The sequence below is a fragment of the Chamaea fasciata genome, unplaced genomic scaffold, assembly GCF_029207755.1.
Source record: "Chamaea fasciata isolate MVZ Bird 193981 ecotype frontalis unplaced genomic scaffold, bChaFas1.0.hap1 SCAF_7, whole genome shotgun sequence".
Lineage (NCBI taxonomy): Eukaryota > Metazoa > Chordata > Aves > Passeriformes > Sylviidae > Chamaea > Chamaea fasciata.
Genome location: NW_027094092.1, coordinates 13,060,094 through 13,079,738, shown reverse-complemented (window position 1 = coordinate 13,079,738; position 19,645 = coordinate 13,060,094). Strand labels below are relative to the sequence as shown.

At 37.4% G+C, this 19,645-nt stretch overlaps 1 protein-coding gene and 1 long non-coding RNA gene across 9 annotated transcripts in view; one reads left to right on the top strand and one right to left on the bottom strand.

Annotated features, from left to right (window-relative positions):
- SOX6 (SRY-box transcription factor 6) overlaps window positions 1–19,645 on the top strand; it is a 368,657-nt gene that overhangs the window by 224,192 nt on the left and 124,820 nt on the right. For all 8 annotated transcript variants that reach the window (XM_066187620.1, XM_066187618.1, XM_066187619.1 and 5 more), the window contains one exon: window positions 1,714–1,782. In XM_066187620.1, coding sequence (XP_066043717.1) covers window positions 1,714–1,782 — 69 coding nt within the window. The remainder of the gene's footprint in view (window positions 1–1,713; window positions 1,783–19,645) is intronic.
- Window positions 1,786–19,645, bottom strand: part of LOC136292206 (uncharacterized) — a 34,412-nt gene continuing 16,552 nt past the window's right edge. The window contains exons 2-3 of the long non-coding RNA XR_010721853.1: window positions 17,177–17,236; window positions 1,786–3,807 (exon numbers count right to left, since the gene is read on the bottom strand). This is a non-coding gene — a long non-coding RNA (uncharacterized lncRNA). The remainder of the gene's footprint in view (window positions 3,808–17,176; window positions 17,237–19,645) is intronic.

Sequence of the window (19,645 nt, the reverse complement as noted above, 5' to 3'; positions counted from 1 at the left end):
GTCTGCTCATCAGTCCTCATTCACTGTATTTTATTGACTTGCCTGGAGGTTCATCCAGAAATGTTTGAACACCAGGCTCCTAAAAGGAGTTTGAGCTCCGTTACAAGCATCAGTGTAGTAATCTGTGAGAGTTGCTTGACTCCATTTTCTTGTGGCCCTTTGCCTTCATCCAGCCCCAGAATCGTGCAGACCTTAATTTGCCTCCTTGGGGCGGTGTACAAGACTTATAATGCGTATAAATTTTGTGTTGATTTCTCTTACAAAAGTGAATTTTAACTGAAAAAACTTTGAGTTATTTCCATGTGACAGTGAGAGATTAGGGAAATGACAGCCTTGGTCTCCGTGTGTGCACAATTACAAGCTGTTAATATGTGACTGCAAATTCCTTATGAGTTAATCTGAACAGTTTTCACTAGAAGTATGTGATTGTTTATTTCCAAACCAACCTTGATACATTCCTGTCATTTTTTAATCATAAAAACATTTGACTTAGCTTTCTCTGTTTATAACAGAGTTAAGTGTGTTCAGAAGATGTTGGGGAAGGAGAGCAAGAGGGTTTTTGCCAAAAGAGAAACAGTGGATTTGAGTGACCAAAATACCTTTGTCACCAACTTCTTGCTGTTTTATGTGATTCCTCTGCTCTAGATAAATATTTATAGGAGGGGAAATTATACTTATGGAATGAAGGTAGCAGAAGTGCTGAGGCTGGGATTTCCAGGAAACACAAATCTTGTCCTCATTTCATTCTGCTGCACACTTACCCTTCTAAAGTAGAAGTCCAGTTGTTCCCCCAGCTCCCTGCGGCTTCTCCCCTGTGGCTGCCTTCTGCATCACCCATTGCCGGGGGCAGCTCTGTGGTCCGAGGGCAGGATCCTATTTCCCTTCTGCTCTAGCATGCTGATTTTGTGGGAATCAGGGAGGTAGATGGAGTATCTGTAGCAAATTCTCACCAGTCTCTTAGTGTTCCCTACCCTGAACATTTGCCTTTCTCCATCTATGTTAGGGATAGAGTGAACTTTTATCCTCTAGATCCCTTACTGAATCTACCAAAAGAGGGTAAGAATATCTACATATTTCATAGGCTTGTGTGGAGGATGAGTTGCTGAGCACTAGGTACTGCTTTTACACAGAATAAGGCTTTGCTTCTCTTAAGTAGCTCCAAGGGTGATATTTGGGGTTTACAAGAGATGTAATGTGCTGCTCATTGTGAAGGAAGACGGAGAAGCTTAGCCCTAGGAGCTTGTGCTGAATAGTGAAACATCTATAAACACTAGCTAAGGCTCCAGTTCAGCAAAGCAGGAAAATGTATGTTTAACCTTCAGCACCTGCATAATCCCATCCCCATTCAGAAAAGCCCTTGATTTTAAGCATATGTTTCATTCCCATTGTAGCTAACAGTAATGCATCATAGTTAAAGACCACCACGGGCTTAAATGCTTTGTTGAATAGTGATGAGATTATTCACATGCACACAAATAAACCAGTTTCTGTGCTTCTCAGAGCTAAGGCCTCACTGTTTAAAATACATATTTCTTACTTGCTAAGTAGATTTTTATGTTACATTTAGATTTACCTCTAGAAGATGCCCCATTTAAAAAAATTAATATGCTTAATAAAATACAATAAAGAATAACAAATATTATGTTTTTCGGTCAATAGTATTGAAATTTCAATATTACTGTTTTAATTTAATGGAAATTTTATTTCTAATAGATTGCAAGACAACAGCAGCAACTTCTGCAACAGCAGCACAAAATCAATCTACTGCAGCAGCAAATTCAGGTCAGTGTATTTTATTGCTCTCTTCTGATTATACTTAAGTTCCATTTATGGAGAGGGAAGGGTCTAAAATAAAGCAGCCACATGCTTTACTAACAAACCACAGACAAGTTGGTCTTTATGGGAGTTCCTTGTGTAGCAGAAAATTATTGTCAGATATCTTTTTTGGTGCAAAGAACTTTAATAGGCAAAGTTTTCTTCTGAAAGTTATGAGCTATTTTTAAATCTCACCATCTTGTCATAATTCTGAAATCTGTAATCAGTTTGACTTGTATTGTGTGAAGTAAAAACAGTCTCAATTATTGTTGGAGGAATTCTATGTTCTACAAAGGCAAAATTGAGACATTGAAGCAGTACTAAGTCCCTGGCACCAGTCGGCTCATGTACAAAGACCCACAGGTATATATGTTCCAGGTGCCTCTGCAGTAATTATACCCTTGTGGATCTGGAAGTATTCTGGAGATATTTAATTATCTGTACTTGTACTCTGAACACGGTTTAATTTTGTGCAAGTGTACGTGGGTAGGGAGTGACATGGATGTAGAGGCATTGTTGGCATGTGACTGCATTACCTTTTCTGCTTCCCACTTTGGAAGCATTTCCATGGGCCTGTTCACTGATTGTAATATTTCAGTCTGGTCTGACAAATGATTGTGCTGCCAATCATTTCTTATAAGCTTGGGCTATCCATTTCTTTTCCTTAATTAGCTGATTGCTATGTTACTAGATGCCAAAACTGAAGTTTTTCTTTCCCTCATCCCAAAGGAATGCTTGTAAATGCTTTTGAAAATGTTGTAATGTAGTCTCAGTTACACTTTTAAAGAGTTTATTTAACAAATATAGACGTGTTAATACCTCGCATGAGAGAGACAATTGAATTGTAAAGCACCATTATTGTTGTTGCCTATTAGGAGATTGTATGTTCATATTAGATGTACATCAAGGATGAAAGGGATATTAAGAAGAGCGAAAAGAAAAAATACACCACCTTCTCTAAGTGCTATTTGCAAGTCTGGCTTCAGAAAGCAAAGAATAATATAAAAGATCTTGGCATAAAAGCTAAGACTGAAACCCAGATGTGTCTACAAAACAGAAGACTTATCTGTATGAGAAATTTCTAATTTTTAAAATTCCTTTAAAAATTAGGAAACAGACAGAGGAATTATGACTTGATTTTTTTGTTTCTGTTTGGAGAACTGTAGGTATATTTGGGTGGGAGTACGTGTTCCATAGTAAAAAGTTCAAAGGTACTTTATGTTTTACTTCAGTCAATATTTTCCAGTAGCTTTACCCTTCCACTATCCCCAGGGAAAAGTAGTTTTAGAATTCATTCTAGAATAGATTTTAAGTCCATTTTCTCATTCATTTCCATCTTTCCTCTTACACAGTGCTGAACCCTCCACAAGTTTTCTTTCCTGTCCTTTCCTAGATGTACATGCAAAGAAGTGTTTCAATGGTTATTCTGTTCATCTGAACTATTTCTTGGTGACTCGTCCCTGTATTTGCTTCCAAATTCTTGCCAGTATATAGTACTCTTATGCCATGGCTCCTCAGTGGTTTGGCCTCTTTATTTTTTTATGATTTTTACATTTACTGGATTTTTACATTTACCTAAACACTCAATCAGTGTGTTTGAGGCAGTGAGGACTGTTCCTTCTCCCAGCGGGTCAGCCAGATTGGTAGTGGGAATCTCATGGCCCAAGGAATGCTGTAAGCTCCAGTAAGACGCACTAGGCACACTTGGCAGATGCAAGTTAAACATCCAATGGTCTTACAGGGAGATTACTAAAAGGAAGTTTCCTGGGAGATTGTCTTCTAGGCTAAACACCCGCTCACATAGTCCATTTGCTCGTGAACCAAGTGGTCCTGCTCTGTTCAGTTGTTCTGTCTTCATTTTGTGGCAGGTTTGGCAGCCAGAAGTTGCTTGAGAAGTTGCTAAGTTGTCTCTGCAGGTTGTAGTAAGTTTGCTGCTGTAGAGTTGGTTATGGGTGTTACAGTCTGAGGTGTGTAGTTCCTTAAGGGCTAGAGCTGGGATGGAGGCAAAATTGGAGGCAGGTGTCAGAAACAGTGCTGTTGCTGGTTCTCCCGGATCCTCTCCCACCATCTTCCCAAGAAACCTCAATACCAGTACTGAAGTCACACTGGTGACTCTGAGTGGAATTCACCATATCAAAAATAGGTAACTGCAGTACAGAATCTATCTCAATTAATTATCCAGATTGTTCTTGTAGCGAGCAGTGAGAAGCAAAGTGAATAATTTCAGGATACCATTTGTCTTGTTCTAAAGTAGATATTTAAAATATATCAGATAAATTGTTCCCTAAAATGGCTGTTTCTCTCCATTAACTAAGAAGGATATGCATACCAATGCCTTTAGTGTAGAGATCTGATGTGAGGTGAGGTGAATTGTGCTCTCTATGTTTTGAAGGGGAAACAAAATTTCTGTTAAATGTTTGCAATCCCAGCTTGGTTTTTGGGCCTGGTAGAATTTGCAGCTCTGTCCCCAATAACTTGATTTTGTTTAGGAGGAATTTTTTAGAAGGTGTCTTCAAAGACACTCTTGAGCAACAATTGTCAGGAAACAGTGATTACCTACAGAGAATGGAGTGGGCTCTTATCTGTACTTCGTAGTCTTGGGAAAACAATAGTACCATTCCCTGCCACTCCCCTTTTGAAGTGATTACAAAATGTGAGCAGCACAGGTGCCAGTTCCATCTGGGCAGAGGCTTATTCAGGGCACAGCTACTTGAGGCAAGTACAGGGTGTTCTCCAGGATGTGGGAGAGGGGCATTGCTGATGCAATGTTTTCACCATGAGACACACAGTGTGGCAACTGCATTCTCCTGAGGTGCAGTGTTAATTCCTGAACGAGAGTTTCTGTGAATAAGTGCACCAAGTTTAACCATTTAAGCAATTAGAAATTGCTTTAGATGGGGCTTATAACGCGTCAGCCACAAACAAAATTTAAAATAATTTATATTAAGTAATACGCGCTTCCCCTGGACAACTACTGGGTTAATATACTGAGAATTTGCATTACTTAGTATTTATTATATATATATTGTGCTGTATATGATCTGTTTATGTAATCATTTTAACACCTTATTTAATTTGTGGAAGTTTTTTTTATGTTTGTTTGTTTTTGTGTTGTTGTTTGTTTGTCTTTGTTTTTGTTTTGAGACCATTTACTGGAGCACCTTACTCCAGACTTGTTATACATCTAGAACTTTGTCAATAGTCTATGAGCAAAGAGCACTTTATCTAGGCTTAGTGTATGAAAACAAAGTAGATATTTCAAGAGTGCAGAGGTCATTAAATGTTCTGCATAATCAGCTCATGTTTTCTACAGGAAGCTAATGTTTCTATCAGGGTATATGTATCGGGGAAAGTGGTTTTGTTGGCTAAAGGGAGTGGGAATGTGGACTTCTCCTCAGTCTTGTCTCTGATTATCAGAAATTTGGCAAATAATTTCCTTTTCCTGAGTTTAAATGTAATGTTTTGAGAATCTTAAACGAAAATTTTCAAATAAATGCAGTGTATTATTACTTTTCTGCTCAAATGTTCATAATATTCATAAACACTGTTCTAGAGAGGAGTCCACAGAGATGGGAAAAAATCTAGTATGCCAAATTGAGTTCTTCGTTCCGCAGAACTGTGCAGAGAAATCATTGCTTTCAGTGCAAATTAAAGTTGAGAAAATAACGTGGGGCAAATAAGAGCTCACAGATCAGTCTAGAGGTTGATTAAGATTTTGTGTAATATATGGGTTTTGTTTGTTTGTTTAATAAAAAATATTCATCCTGAAGTACAGGGAACAAAATTGGACTAATTCAGGAACATCTCTTAGCCTGTGCTATGAAAGTGAAAATCTCTAGGAATAAGTGAAAAAGCTGGTTAAAGGAGGAATTTGGAAGTACATCATGAAGATTAGCTTGGAAAAAGAGAAAACATGTATTTCTTAAATGTCTCCAAACCAGGGGTCCTGAAATCCCTGTGACTTCTGTGCCTCATTATGAGAATTGAGTCCTTTCAAAATGGGGCTTGGGGACTTCAGCGCCCATCTGAGGAAAAGGGGTGGATCCCACTGATGCTCGGAGCCTGTTGCTCCGGATTTCCCTCTGAAAATGGGTGTGTGGATTTAAGGGATGAAAGTTGTTAGGGTTTCCCTCCTCTTGTGGGTAGGTTTCATCAGAACAAGTCCTAAATTGTGGCTGAAATCTTTAAAAGGGACACTGGTGGTTGAGCTTTTCTGCAGAAATTTGTGAAGAGGGTAACTATGAAAGATGATCCAAGTTGCTTTTGTTCATTTCCCTTCACCTTACTCCTCTTTACTGGGCTTAATGCCATTGCAGAGCATTTCATTTTCTGTTTGAATCAGTACAATTTCCATTGCATAGAGAAACTGGTTTCCTCTGCTCTCATAAGTATTCTGTTTTAATTTAGCTGCTAGAAATTATTCCTAATAGTATTTTTTTCTAGTTTTAATCTATACATTCATGCTGCTCTACTTTCCTATAAATGTTCTTACATTTTCTGTTTTCCTCAAATAGAGTGAACGTGATTACTGTGATAGTAAACAGACAAAAGAATAGTAACATAAAATTACAACTATTTAAACTGCCTTTGAATAGGAATCATTTGAATCATAAGTAAAACTTAAGAGACTGAACCAATGAGTCTCTCTTCTTATCCATGATTAACTACTGACAATTGAGGTACCTGGTGAGCTGAATAAGGACTATCTCTTTATGTGAAGTACATGTCTGAAGATCAGGAATAATTACATTCCACATTAGCCTTCCTAGCCTCCCTGACCTGGTTAATTAATTTTTTGCTAGGATAATAATAGTAGAAATAGATTTAAAGATACGCTTAATCATTAAGTATGTAACTGACCTCCAATTTTAAGAGCTGAACTTTTCATTTATTGCCTTTTGGAGACAGGTTAAAGCTCCTTGCAGAGAGCTTGCTGAAAATGCACAAGCTGGAATCCAGTTATTGTCAGCGCAGTTGTGCGCTCTGAGGTTGTCTCTCTTTGTAAACTCTATTTAGTGTTGATAAGCAAAAGCAATGGCAGTGCTACTGTTCCAGCACTAGGGAATATTCTCCTCTATCTTTTTTTTTTTTTTTTTTTTTTTTTTTTTTTTTTTTTTTTTTTTTTTTTTTTGTTATTGATCGTGAAACTGATCCCCTTCCAGCAAGCTCTGCACAGGACCAAATAAAGCCATTGAAAGCAATTTGATACTTCTATTGGCAGGGTACGCAGATCAGATACTCCCTTGAAAGAGAGAGAGAGTTATAAACAAAGCTTAGAAGTCTAGGAATAGCCCCCAGCTTCAGCAAACCCTTAAAATATTTTGTAATTGTATCTTCAATCATGAATTAGCCAGGAAAAACAGACCTTTTTTTTGCCTTTATATTTCACTGCTGTATGCTGTTTTTAATTGCCCACAGGCACACTGTTGTGATCTTCTTTGGAAGTTTAAAACCAGGATAAAAATGCAAATCTAATTATTTCTTTTATCTAATCTAATTAACTTTTACAAGTAATGATAGATGCACTGCAGCCTCCATCAAACATTTTAATAATGATGTTTCTGGATTAAAGAATAGGTAAAAGTACTGTAATTTATACGCAGTCAAGATTATGGCAGTGGAAAATGTAAAATACTGTGGTGGCTTAATAAACTATAGCTGCAGTTTATTAATTTACAGTAGAAAGGACGCATTTCCCTTAAAACCCAGTTTGCTTGTGAATTGATTCCCAGCCGTCACTGGTATATATTTCTACTGTTCTTTAAGCAGCTGGGTATTAAAAATAATATACATCCAACTCCCTTCTGCAATGCAGTTGTGTGCAGTGGGAAGAGAGAGACGCCGTGACGCGCCTGTAACTCGTAGCTGGCTGCTAAACCGCCGATTGCACTGCGCAGGGCTCTGCCGTAGGTGTGGCACCACAGCTCCTGTCCAGCTCCTAACTTGCCTGGTGTAAATTGAAACTGATCCAATGCAGGAGAGACAAATATGCTAAACATCAAAGTCAAATGTTTCATATTTTATTTATTATTACATACTGGCTTATTAATGAGTCCTAAAGTCCTTATGTGATAATTACTCAAGCAAAAGATCTATTATCAGCCAGCTTTTCCCAGTAAAAGGCATCTTCATGGCTGGCTGGCTTGGAATTTTCTCTGTCAGCTGTGAGGAAAGAGAAGTGATGTAGGATCCTTGCCTTCTCTGAGCAGCACATGCTGTAATAAATATTCTGGTGATGCTCTATCCTTTATTCAACCTCTTCCATACTACAAATGCTTTGGTATAACAGCATGGTGGTGGCAGAAAAGACACAGTGTGTGAAAGGTTCATACTTCTCTGCTACTTGTAAGCTTCTGATCCTACCCCTTGGTCCCCCATTTGCAAGGATCCTGCTAGCTGCTCTGCCCCTGAGGCCCTCAGTCCCTGGAAACAAGTTTTATCCTGGCAGAGCAGAATATAGATCTGGATATGACTCTTAAAACTGCATGCAGTCATGAAGGGGGAGGTTGTGTTTTAAAAAATTTTTGCTGTGACCTTTTAAGAGTTAAATTAGCTGCCTTGCAGTTTGCTAATTCATTATATGACTTTTTTTTCCTTATTTCGCCTACCCGAGTCTAAACAAATTGTATTTAATGCAAAAATTAAGCCTTGTGTATCTCTTTCATATGACTTCTCTAATTATAGAGCAGTAAATGGTAGAATAGCATATGTTAGCAACATGAGCAGCAGTCTATGAAATGAGCTACAAGTTAATAAAATGATCTTGTGGTGGTGTTGGCCAAATGTTAGCACACATGTTTCGAAAAGTGGTATTTCAACAGTCTTGAAGAATAGGACTCTGGCACACGGGTGCCGAACATGATCTGATGTGTGGAAATTAGTTAAACCAAAGAAAATGTCGTTGTTTCTTGGGCTCATGTTGGTGCAGAAAATGATAGTAGCTGTCCTCCCACTTTCCCTCTCCCACGTGTGTTTTAAAATTGGAAATGAAGACATAGGCAACCCCAGTTCAAGTCCTGCTGCTTCGTTTGCTTGGGGCGTGCTGTGCTGTATCCTCACCAGTGGCTTAAGGGCTTGTTCTCAGCTGTGCCTCTGCCAAAGCCAGAGGCTAAAATCTCACTGATTCTATTCAGCCCAGAGATGACTTCTACAGGCTTCACTTAGAAAAGAGCCCATGATCTGAGTCGTTTTAATTTGGAGGCAGATTATAACCAGCACCCAAATAACAGCAGAGGATCAAGCAAATATTTGCTGCCCACCTGTGCTGCTGCCTGGGGGTCACTCTTGGCTGGTTCTGCCCGTTCCAACCCAGTGTGGAGCAACTGCCATGGCTGAGCCAGGCACCATGGTCTAGCTCCCAAGGAGTTTGGCAGAGGTGATGCTCCTCTGAACCTCTCTGGTGCCCTTCTCTCAGTCTGATGATGTACTCCTTTCAATATTGCAGTATTTGGGATAACGTAATAGTAACGCTCCAGCGCAGAAAACCAGTTTTGTTCCTAAGTGGCATGTGCACAAAGCAAAATGGATAACTGGGAGTGGAAATGGTGCCAACTGGCAGCCTATTCAACAGAACTGATCCTGTGAAGTCTTACTTACTTGAGTAACACCCGCTCAGGCAGTGTTTGATGACTTGTGCACTAAGTGTTACTCACATAAATGGGCTTTGCAGAAGTGAGCACTTCTTGCAAGGAAGGACTTATGATATTAGTATTGTGGTTGGAATATCAAAGGTATAAATGCAGCAGGGATTTTAGGGAATGTAATTTGTTTCATTAGACAAACAGATGTGGCTGGAAAAAACAGGCCACCATTTGGGCACGCCAGCTCTTTTTCATGTCTTACTTCAGCGTTACATGGAAACATATCCCAGGACTGACAGGAACTGCTTGAGATACTGGCCTTTCATTTCTTGTAAGTTACTTTTTCAGTGATGATTTTTACGATTGACAACCATGTGATGGCCAAGAGGGAAAACAATCAGGCCTTGCATTGCCTTTTCTTCTTTTTTTTTTTTTTTTTTTTTTTTTACCCCCACCACCTCCACTATTTGACATACAAATCAGGAGATACTGAAAAAAGAAAAAAGTTAATAAATGTTAGTATTGAAATGACTTGATTTATGGAGATATTCAGATATACAGGCAAGGCTGGAATGTGGTGATATCAGAGGTCAAAATTTCGGTCTGCAGAAGCATGTATTTGGAGGAAAATGATGAAGTACAGCTCCACATTAAAAAGGCCAAAAGCATATAGCAAATAAATTGTAATGTACTTCTTGAAATCTCACAGTAAAAACTTAAATTTATCAGATGAACTAAATCCTGGCCTAAGGAATCAAAGCTTTTTTTAGTTGTAATTGCTGGAATATTGCAGAATGTAAGCATATTACTGAATCAATTTGAGCATAAAAACTTATTTTTAATATACTTAATATCATGACAGCAAGGAAGAAGTAAGTGCATTGCTCTCTGAATGCATTCAGAAATTATGAATTCACATACAGAAAGCAATAGTATGTGCAATCCAGCAAATGAGCAAACTAGATGCTGTTTAACATTTGGTATATGCTTGACAGCATGTAAGTAAAAGTAAAGTGAATGAATATTTCTAATATTCACTGTTTTACGCAACCAGCTAATCCAGACACTCACAAAAATGTCAAAGCATAGTCCTCAAAGAAGATAAATGGCCTTGCCTGGGATTTACCTATCTAATCTTCAAGTTGTTAAAGTAAGGAAAAATTGGTTTATGACTGCACTTTACATGCTATTTCCCTTTGTCTGTAACATTAGAAACCCCTCTCCCCAAATAATTAGATAATATAGTGGCTTGTGTAGTATGCAAGGTTTGTGCTTTCTTGAAAGAACTAGTCTCTAATATAAATCTTGTATATATCATCTTCAGCAAGCTGGGCATTTGCACAGCTTGGGTAAATTATGTCTAGATTGAGAATCTAGAAGTTTCACAGTGTGCATTCCATACTTGAGGGATGGGAAATAAAAATTGATGTACTGTGCGGCACATGATATAACACAGCAAAATATCTTTTAAATTCCAGAGGGATGCACTGACATCATCACGGTTAATTCGCATACAGTAACTCCCACAGAATGTTATTAACTTTAAATTGAAATTTGTAATCATTCAGTAAAAAGAAAATAAATGATGTAAACAGTATACAATGGTGCACTATGAAGTGCTGAATTAATCGCATTCACCCACCCAAAATGACAGTGTAAGAAACCAATAAAATTGTAACACCAAATAATAAAAGCAAAGAACTTCACAGTTGATAGTGAAGTGTGAAATCCACCTTGAGACACACCACTGTCACACAGTATGGAAGGGCACTTCTGAGTTAGGGAACTTTATTTCAAAGTAATGTATTAGGCATTTTTATTCTGTAAATGAGAGATTAACCAGTTGGAGGAATACATGTTTAGCTTAAAATCTAGATCAGCTAGACAAAGGAGTTGTGTGGCTACTTGCTACAGGTAACAAAATAGTGCAATATGTACTTAATATAAGCCTAAGCATAGACTGAGGTTCTGCACTTGACAAAGCAGTGTATCTAATATAATATATAGAGATAAACCATACTCAGAAGAGGGGGTATGGCACTTGTTTTTGCTCTGACACGGAGTGATTGGTATGACGAACGCCACTATCACATTTCTAGCTTTGCCTTTTCCATCTCATTGAATTTTATTGGTGATATATTTTCAGGATACTCATCTCCTCTGTAACTGCATATCTGAGTGTCTCATAAGCAGAAGCGTATTATCCTCACAACACTCTTTTGAGGCAGAATAAAAAGCATATAGATATTTGGGGGCATCTAATTTTAGATATCTAATTTGGGTGACTGAATTAGGACTTTTGGCTCCATATATAAAGCAGTCCAGGTGCTGTGAATTACCTTCTGTTGATTAGACAACGAGGTTCCTAATTTAAGCACCTTAGTTAAATTTCCAAAGTGACTCGATTCAGTTCTTATATGAAATTTGACAGACTTGAAATCTGTGATTTCAGGATTCATAGGGTGGTTCTCTACCATCTTGATCATGCATTTTATCATGATTTTCTATCAGCTTGCCACTTGCCTTATTTTACTCTGTTGGAGCTTTTAGGCAGAGTGAATCCACTTCAGCCAGATGGGGAAATATTTGTTTGCTCCTCTCACCATTTTGGGGAGCTTGAGTCTCCTGTGCAGCTCAGCTGCTGACCAGAAGTACAGCCACTGTCACACACAAACAGACAAGTGGGGACGCTACTCTCACTGTAGTCTGTAGTTTCCCAAATCCACGTATTTTCCTTAGAGATGTGGAGCAAATTCCACGGCTGTGAGACATCCTTTGAACAGTGGCTTTATTGTGGAGAGAAAACAAGTTTTTATTTGAAGAATGCCTACACTTCTTGGCGGTCCCTCACACAGTTTGTAGGGCAGTCAAGACTTACTTGAAACAGGCTTAAATAATGTTTTTTATTTAATCAAAATGGCTGCTTCTAAATGGGGATCTTACATGCCACATTTTAGGCCAGAATATATTTTTACAGCCAAGTTATAAACCTCTGAAAAAGGGGGCTTATAATGGAAAGGTTGACACAACGTTAATTTTAGTGTTGTAAATGCAATGGTATAATTTTGGAAAAAAGCCTTTATAGCTCTGCTAAGATATTAATTGCAGGAAATTACAGCATATCCTATTAAAGTATTATGTCAGTGGCATACATAGCATATAACACCTTTGCATATTCTCCCTTGTTTTCACGGCAACATTTTGCATTTTGATCTGTAAAGAGTAGGTGGATAAAGTGGCTCAGAGTTTCTGATCACTTTTGCTCAAGGGAAAAAAATCCATCCTGGGGTAATTCTTGCTTGTGGCCAACTTTAGAAACTGATCTGTTACCAGGTAAATCTGATACGGGCATTGAGGAATGAGTCAAATTCTGCTCAAATGAAAGTCTCTACTTTGTTTTGTGGCTTGTGGACCAAGGTTTTTAATTTGAACCCAATTCAAATCATGTTAAGCCAGGTTCTTTCTAGAATGAAAACTACTTTTATGACACACTTATTTTTGCTGATAATGGCTTACTTTTAATTTACTTACGCTTTCAGAATCATTCCTGACTGTTACTGTGGCTGCACAGTAGACACAGTCGCTTTCCTTTTTGGTGTCTGTTCAGTCAATTATTCAGAAATGCACTCTATGTTCATGTGGTGGAGGCAAAGCTGTATAACTCTATTAAGCTGAATAATGTAAATATGTACACTTCATTGTACAGTTTTTATTAGTAAGAAATAGGTTATTGATTGCATTTCTGTCACTTTTAGGATTGCAGGGGCATGGTAGAATAGTATCGTTTCCTTGTGAAGATTTGGTTTTATAAAGTTATTATTTGTTAATATCCTGATTTTAATATACACTGAATTGTAGCCTTTGATGACAGTCTAAGGATGGATGGTTTTTAACTGTGATTGCTATTTTTAACCAAAACAAGCTACATCAGTTTTTTTCTGACTGTCAGAATCTTCAGGACAAGTGGGCCACATCTTCATATTTGTGAAGCACCTCATGTTGAGGTCATAATCCTGCCTGGTGCTTTTCATTGCTACTGTGGCACGAATTTGCAGTGAGAAATATCAATAATGACATGCACAGGGGTTTGTTTAATGTATAAATGGGATCTGGAGTCTTGGTATTTTATGTCTTCCCCTTTGACAACAGTGGAACATGCATGATTCTTTACACACACACACCAAAAAAAAAAAAAAAAAAAAAAAAAAAAAGGTCCTGACTTGTATAGTTGATGAGTTTTCAACAAGATGGGAGAAAAGGCCTTCTCAAAGACCCCACTGATATGCAAGTTCATTGGACTGTTGATGTTTTCCATTAATTGCAGGGCTTTAGCATATAACCATCAACTATATCTGGTTTTACTTATCAAATCCAGAACTGCTTTTTCTCTGCCTGCTGAGCGGGGAAAACTCCATGCTGTACCAGTTTCTTTTTACTTGGGTCTCCAAGTATCATCAGGATTAAAGCTGTCAGAACAGTCAGCCCTCTTTATTTTGTGGTTTTCAATACAAAGCATAATATTGTTGCTCCAGAAATGGCAGGCTTTCAGTGTGTTAGCTAAAAATTGCAGAGTGGACAAAATAAAAAAAAAAAAAAAAAAAGGCCCCTGTTAAAGCAGGCATTGAAATATTGCTTTCACCATTTCAGGGAAAGAAGATACAACTCTGCACTTTAATTTGTTTTTATTCTACACCAGTAATTTTTCTGTATTGGCTTAATCCTACACTCAAGTATAAGGAAAAACTCACACTAAACTTAGGGAGAGTGTTGCTTCATTGAGTGCAGTGCAGGGTGCCATTTCCTTAGCTGGTGTTGTTCATGTTCTTTCCATTTATGTCAGTCTAATACTAGAAGTACAGAATTAGACTCTCTTTTTAAATACAAAAAGAGCTCACGTGGAAATGACAGTATTTCATTTTACTTTTTTTTTTATCAACTGTAAAATATTCCTCTGGTCTGTGTGAAGTTATACTTGGGGATAAGTGTGTTCATCCACTACAGAGAGCTCAGGGGTAGCTTATATATTGTGCATGAATATTTTTGTCTTGAATGTGTTTACTTCAGTTATCACTATGTGCAATTAAATTTTCTTTTTAATCATCAGAGTCCTTTTTCTTTTATTTTATGTAGGACAACATAGATGTGTCTTTGTGATAACGCTTTGTAAAGAACAAAACTAAAATGATATCTTTATTACTTTCCTTTTGGTTTGGTTTAATTAGGAAAAGAGTCTCTTCCTTTGCAAGGCTACATGTCCGTAATTTTATTTACTATGTTGTTTTGCTGTCAGTTGAAATATGCAGGCATTTTAGACATAACTTTAGGAGGAACAGAATATACTAGTAATTTATACAATAGACACTGATGATTATTGACCATTAAAGAGTCGTAAAACATTTCCTGTGTGAAATAGATGTGGCATCAAATGTCTTTATTTCTGACAGTAAATGTTTCAGGTTTACTTCACAGATATTAACATTATTGCATAAAAGTAAAAACCTGGCAAAACTCTGGCAAAGAGGGGTCACCTCTTAATAAATATGAGGAGTTGCAAGCAAAATAAAAAAAAAATACATTGAAGAAAGTCCTGGGCTCATGTGTATATTAACCAGAGCAGATGAAATGATTTATTGGGTTTTATACACAATCTGTAAAGGGTAAGCATTGCTAACAGAATGAGTGGCAGCCTCAGGGAGCTGAGTAGCCCCCAGGGACCAGCCTTTGTTCCTCTGGACTTGACAGACATGTGTCCCTGTTAAATGAGGGCTTAATTTCTCTCATATGTGCACAATTTCCAAGCTCAACAAAGGCAGCAAGGACCAGAGCTATTTAAAAGAGCCAGCTCAGGAGGAAGCATTCCTGGAGAAAGGGGATGCTAAGGGGCTAATTACTCACCATAGTTCAGCAACTGATTTTTTTTTTCCCAAACAAGGTCTATTAACATGGAACTGCCACTCACATTTTACATAAACATACATTAAAAGTACAAAGGTGTTATTTCTCTTTGCAAAATTGTTCTTTTAAAGGTCCGGGTTACTAAAAAAGAAAAAGGTGCACTCATTTCATTTTGGGTCTGCAATGAAAAACTCTTTAAGCTCTTGGAAAGACTTTTTTCAAAATGTCCAGCGTCTTCCTCTTCTTTCTCAGTCTTTCCTTTTCTCATGTATAGTAGTAGGAACTGTCATTAGTGCTTTTTGCTTTATATAACTATGATCATTAATATTGTCCAGATAAATGGTTCAGCATATGTAAAGCATATTAATATTTACTTAATTATATGTCTAGGCTTTTTATAAGCCTCTCATTGAGTATTTAAATATGTCTGAATACCTGTTTAAATATGTAAGAAGACCTTTATGGTGCTTTTTGTGCAGTCTAGTGGTGCTACCCCTTACAAATAGGTCTTTTACACCCTTTTTCCAATGTGGGGCTCAGGTGCCTCCTGCGTTACTGGCAGTGGGCATTCTCTGTGGAGAGTAGGTCCATAGTTTGACAGATTGATGTAATTTAATTTTTTTTTTTTTTTTTTTTTTTTTTTTTTTTTTTTTTTTTTTTTTTTTTAATGTGGAAAACACAATTATTTTCTTTGGATAGTATGAGAGACCTCTGTTGTTACCTTGAGAGAAAGATGAGCCATTCCAGTGCAACAATTTGAAAACCTTGTGGTCACCACTGGCAAAGAACTTTATCAAGAAATACTAGGTGGTTTCAGGCTTATTTCCTACCCTGAAACAAACAGGAAACTCCCTTGTGAAACAGACAGCCTTTTTGATTCTTCTCAATCAGAACATACTGATCCTGTTAAAATCAGAACCCAAACAGGTGGAAAAAAGTGTTTTCCCCTTGTTCTGTGAAGTCATTGGCTGAACAGGCTTCAACATGGCACAGGAGAAGGCTTTGGGATGGGTGGCATCAAAGCTTGTAGTCCATGCTCAGGAAATGGTGCATGTATACTTGTGAAAGCTGAGACAACAGCAGCAATTATAGAATGACCTTGGTAGAAGCAACTTCCTTTTGGATCAATTTTGTCAAGTGATTTTTGTATTATAACCTCATTTTAAATTTCCAGTTTAACTGCCCCCCCCCCTTCAAGACCAATATATTGTATTGTTTTATTTACAGTATAATGATCATAATTATCAGAATTGTTCTTGAAATTAGTTGAGAAACTTACAGTCTCTCAGATCTACACAAAAGAATTGTAACTCAAAAAGTATTAGAGAAATTTTTTTTCCTAATTTCAGTATTTTGATTCAGTATATCCATTACATAATCTAGGCAACATATGAAGGTATCCTCATAGAATTAACTGAGCAGTTTTTATTCTTTGAGCTTCTATTGTATGTATAGGAACGTGGTAACTGACCAATCTACAGGTTGAAGAGCGCTGAGAATGTTTAGAATAGTGTTTAGAAAACTAGTTTCAAAATTTTAAATGCTTTAAATCTTTCCTGTGTAGACAGTCCTCTAGCAATAAGAAGAATTAAAGACTTTAGGGGTAGCATTTTAAGGGAACTATTTCTTTTCTGAGAAGAATGGAATGGATGATGGATCACTGGAATGGCATGTAGGACTCTTGGCTTATCTACTCTTTCCAGGCTTTGTTTTTTCATGCTGAAGAAGGGAAAAATAGCAGTAGGAGAGAACACAGTATTCCTTAGCACTCGTTGAGAAGGGTTTTTTAAAAGTTGTTATTAGGTAAATAATCTTCACTTACTTCTCACTAAATAAATGAATTCTGGTGGGATAGAAGCCACAAACCTGTCCCAGATCCTACTTACCTCTGCAAAATCAGGAAGACGTCCACAGAACAGTACATCTGCACATCTGCCTTCTTCATCCTGGTAACAGATTTACAACTGTCAAGGCTTAAAGTCACCCATTTATTTCCTTTCTCCCTAGAAATGACAAAGTACATAACACTTGATGAGCTGCAGCATCCAGGACCATTAAGATATTAATGCTACAAAGGCCTATATTGCAGGGTGAAATCTCGCCTGGATTAAAACACTGCTTCAGAGGAAGTAAAGGAGCCCCATATATGCAGGGACATTTGGTAGTTATAAGGCCCTGGGAAAATGGTTTTAACCTGGATTCCCCATGTAGATTCTGACTAAGCCTTTCTCTAAAGATTTGCTTTCATTTTCTGGAGGAGGAGGGGTTTCTTGCCAAGAGAGTTTCTTTCCATCTGATTAAGAGAAAGCACCTTCTAATCAGAAAAGAAGGTCCCACACAGATTATCTTCTTGTCATGCTATGACAGGACCCAGATTTCACTGAGGCTTTTGTGAGGAGCTGCGGAGAGTAATAAAGCTCAGGCTCCACAGAACTTCACTTAGGTTTTTTTTCAATAGAAAAAAAAATGATGATGAACTAATGTTTACTGTTACAAGCTAAGAATGAACTTTTATACCCTTGGTGCAGTGTTGTCTGGTTACTAGAAAGAAATGTTAATCATAGAAAAGTAGCATATCTCTCTACTGAAGAAAGAAGGAATAATCAACACTTCTCCCATTCTTCCTGCCTGACACTTGGACTCAGTGTTGAACTTCTCCCCATTTCTTAGATATTTTTCTATGTTTACCAACAACCACCTGTGTCTTCTGAAAGGTTTATTACTATTTTGAGCTTACTGTCCTGAAATGCTCATAACGAGTGCAAATTTCAGAGTCAATCTCTCTGTTTGTTTCCTGTGTTTATCACAGCATTTATTTTTAAAGAAAAAATCTGTGCAATCCCTGAAACCAAAGCATTTTTAACCTTGATTTCCTAAGGAAAGAACTTTCAAATAGCTGGGCTGTGTGTCTCTCTGTACGAGTTCCAGCTGAAGAGTTTTGGACACAATAGGTAATTCGGTAATAATATTTGAGATAGAGGAAAAAGTCTAAAAGGTATGGCATTCAGTTAAGTTTTGTGAAATTAGTGGCCCTGATAAAGCCTTTCAGCTTGTTCTGGAAGTAAAGGCATTAGACTAACCTGTCCCCATATTAGAACTTCAATCATTTAATTGGGAAAGAGATGCTAAAATGCCCTAAGTTCAGGCAAAGTTTTGATCTGGGCTTATACTTTAATAGACAGCAGAGAAAGAAAAGTCTGTCTTTGCATCTCATGCAAAACCATGGGAAACAAGCATTTCTTACCAAACCACTTGCTCTAGATAGGCACATGCTTCCCATGGAAACAGAGCCTTGGGTGCTGAGCAAAATAATGCTCTCTTCCCTTCATTGCAGAAGGTCTGCACATGTCAGAGGAAAGAGAATGAAAAAGATTTCATTTGTGGTGATACACTTCATCTCAGCCTACATATTTTCTGCAAATTTACCAGTTTGAATTTTGTTTGGAGTTTCAGTGATTTGCTTGGAATACACTGCACAATTTGAAAAAAGATCTTACTGGGAGATTTTTCTCCAAAGAAACAGTTAATCTGTCACCTGCTGTAGCTTTCAGATTCTTCCTTTTGTTATGCTGGCATTGCTGAGGCATAGTTAAAATGTTTTTCACTTTATGCTCATAAGGTTTTGTGAAACGAATGCTTTCTGAATGTTTGGTAGCAATATTATGAATTTGCTGACAATAGTCCTATCTAAATCAGATTTATGGAACTGACTGAAATAATTGAGGTTTTGGTGCATTGGGAACTTAAATTATATTTTTAGATATAAGTTTCAGTTCATTTATTCCTTTTTGTAATGCTCCATACTCTGGGATCAGGTGTTCTATCTAACACACCAGGTGCAAGAGTAGTCCTTTAATTTCATGAGGGTATCACTATAGTAAGAGCGTTTCAGACAGATCTGTAGCTTCCACATTTAATCCATAATTTTTAAGTTATTTTTCCTTAATTTGAAGCTAGAAAATATTTGCCCTAAAATATACTGAGCTGCTTTTTGTGTATCTTAGGAAAGAGGTACAACTGTGCCTGCACAAAGTGTGGTACTTTGTCAAGTACTTCACTATTAATTTTTATCTCTGCTCCATATTTTTTTCCTGACAGCTTGTATTTCTTTCCCTGTATGTTTGTTGATAGGTTTATTATAAACCCTGTTTCTAATATAAAGGGCTTCATTTCATAAGCACACCAGTCCAGTTCCTCATAAGGATTCACCTGCATTCAGTGATCTTGTGCTAGGGAAGCTGGGCAAACTTTCTAACCAGGAAAAGTGTGGTATATTTGAGGAATGACTGGGGGGATCTATCTCTTTTATTTTTCATGATGCTTAAAATGACACACTATCATGAAAAGATCTTAAA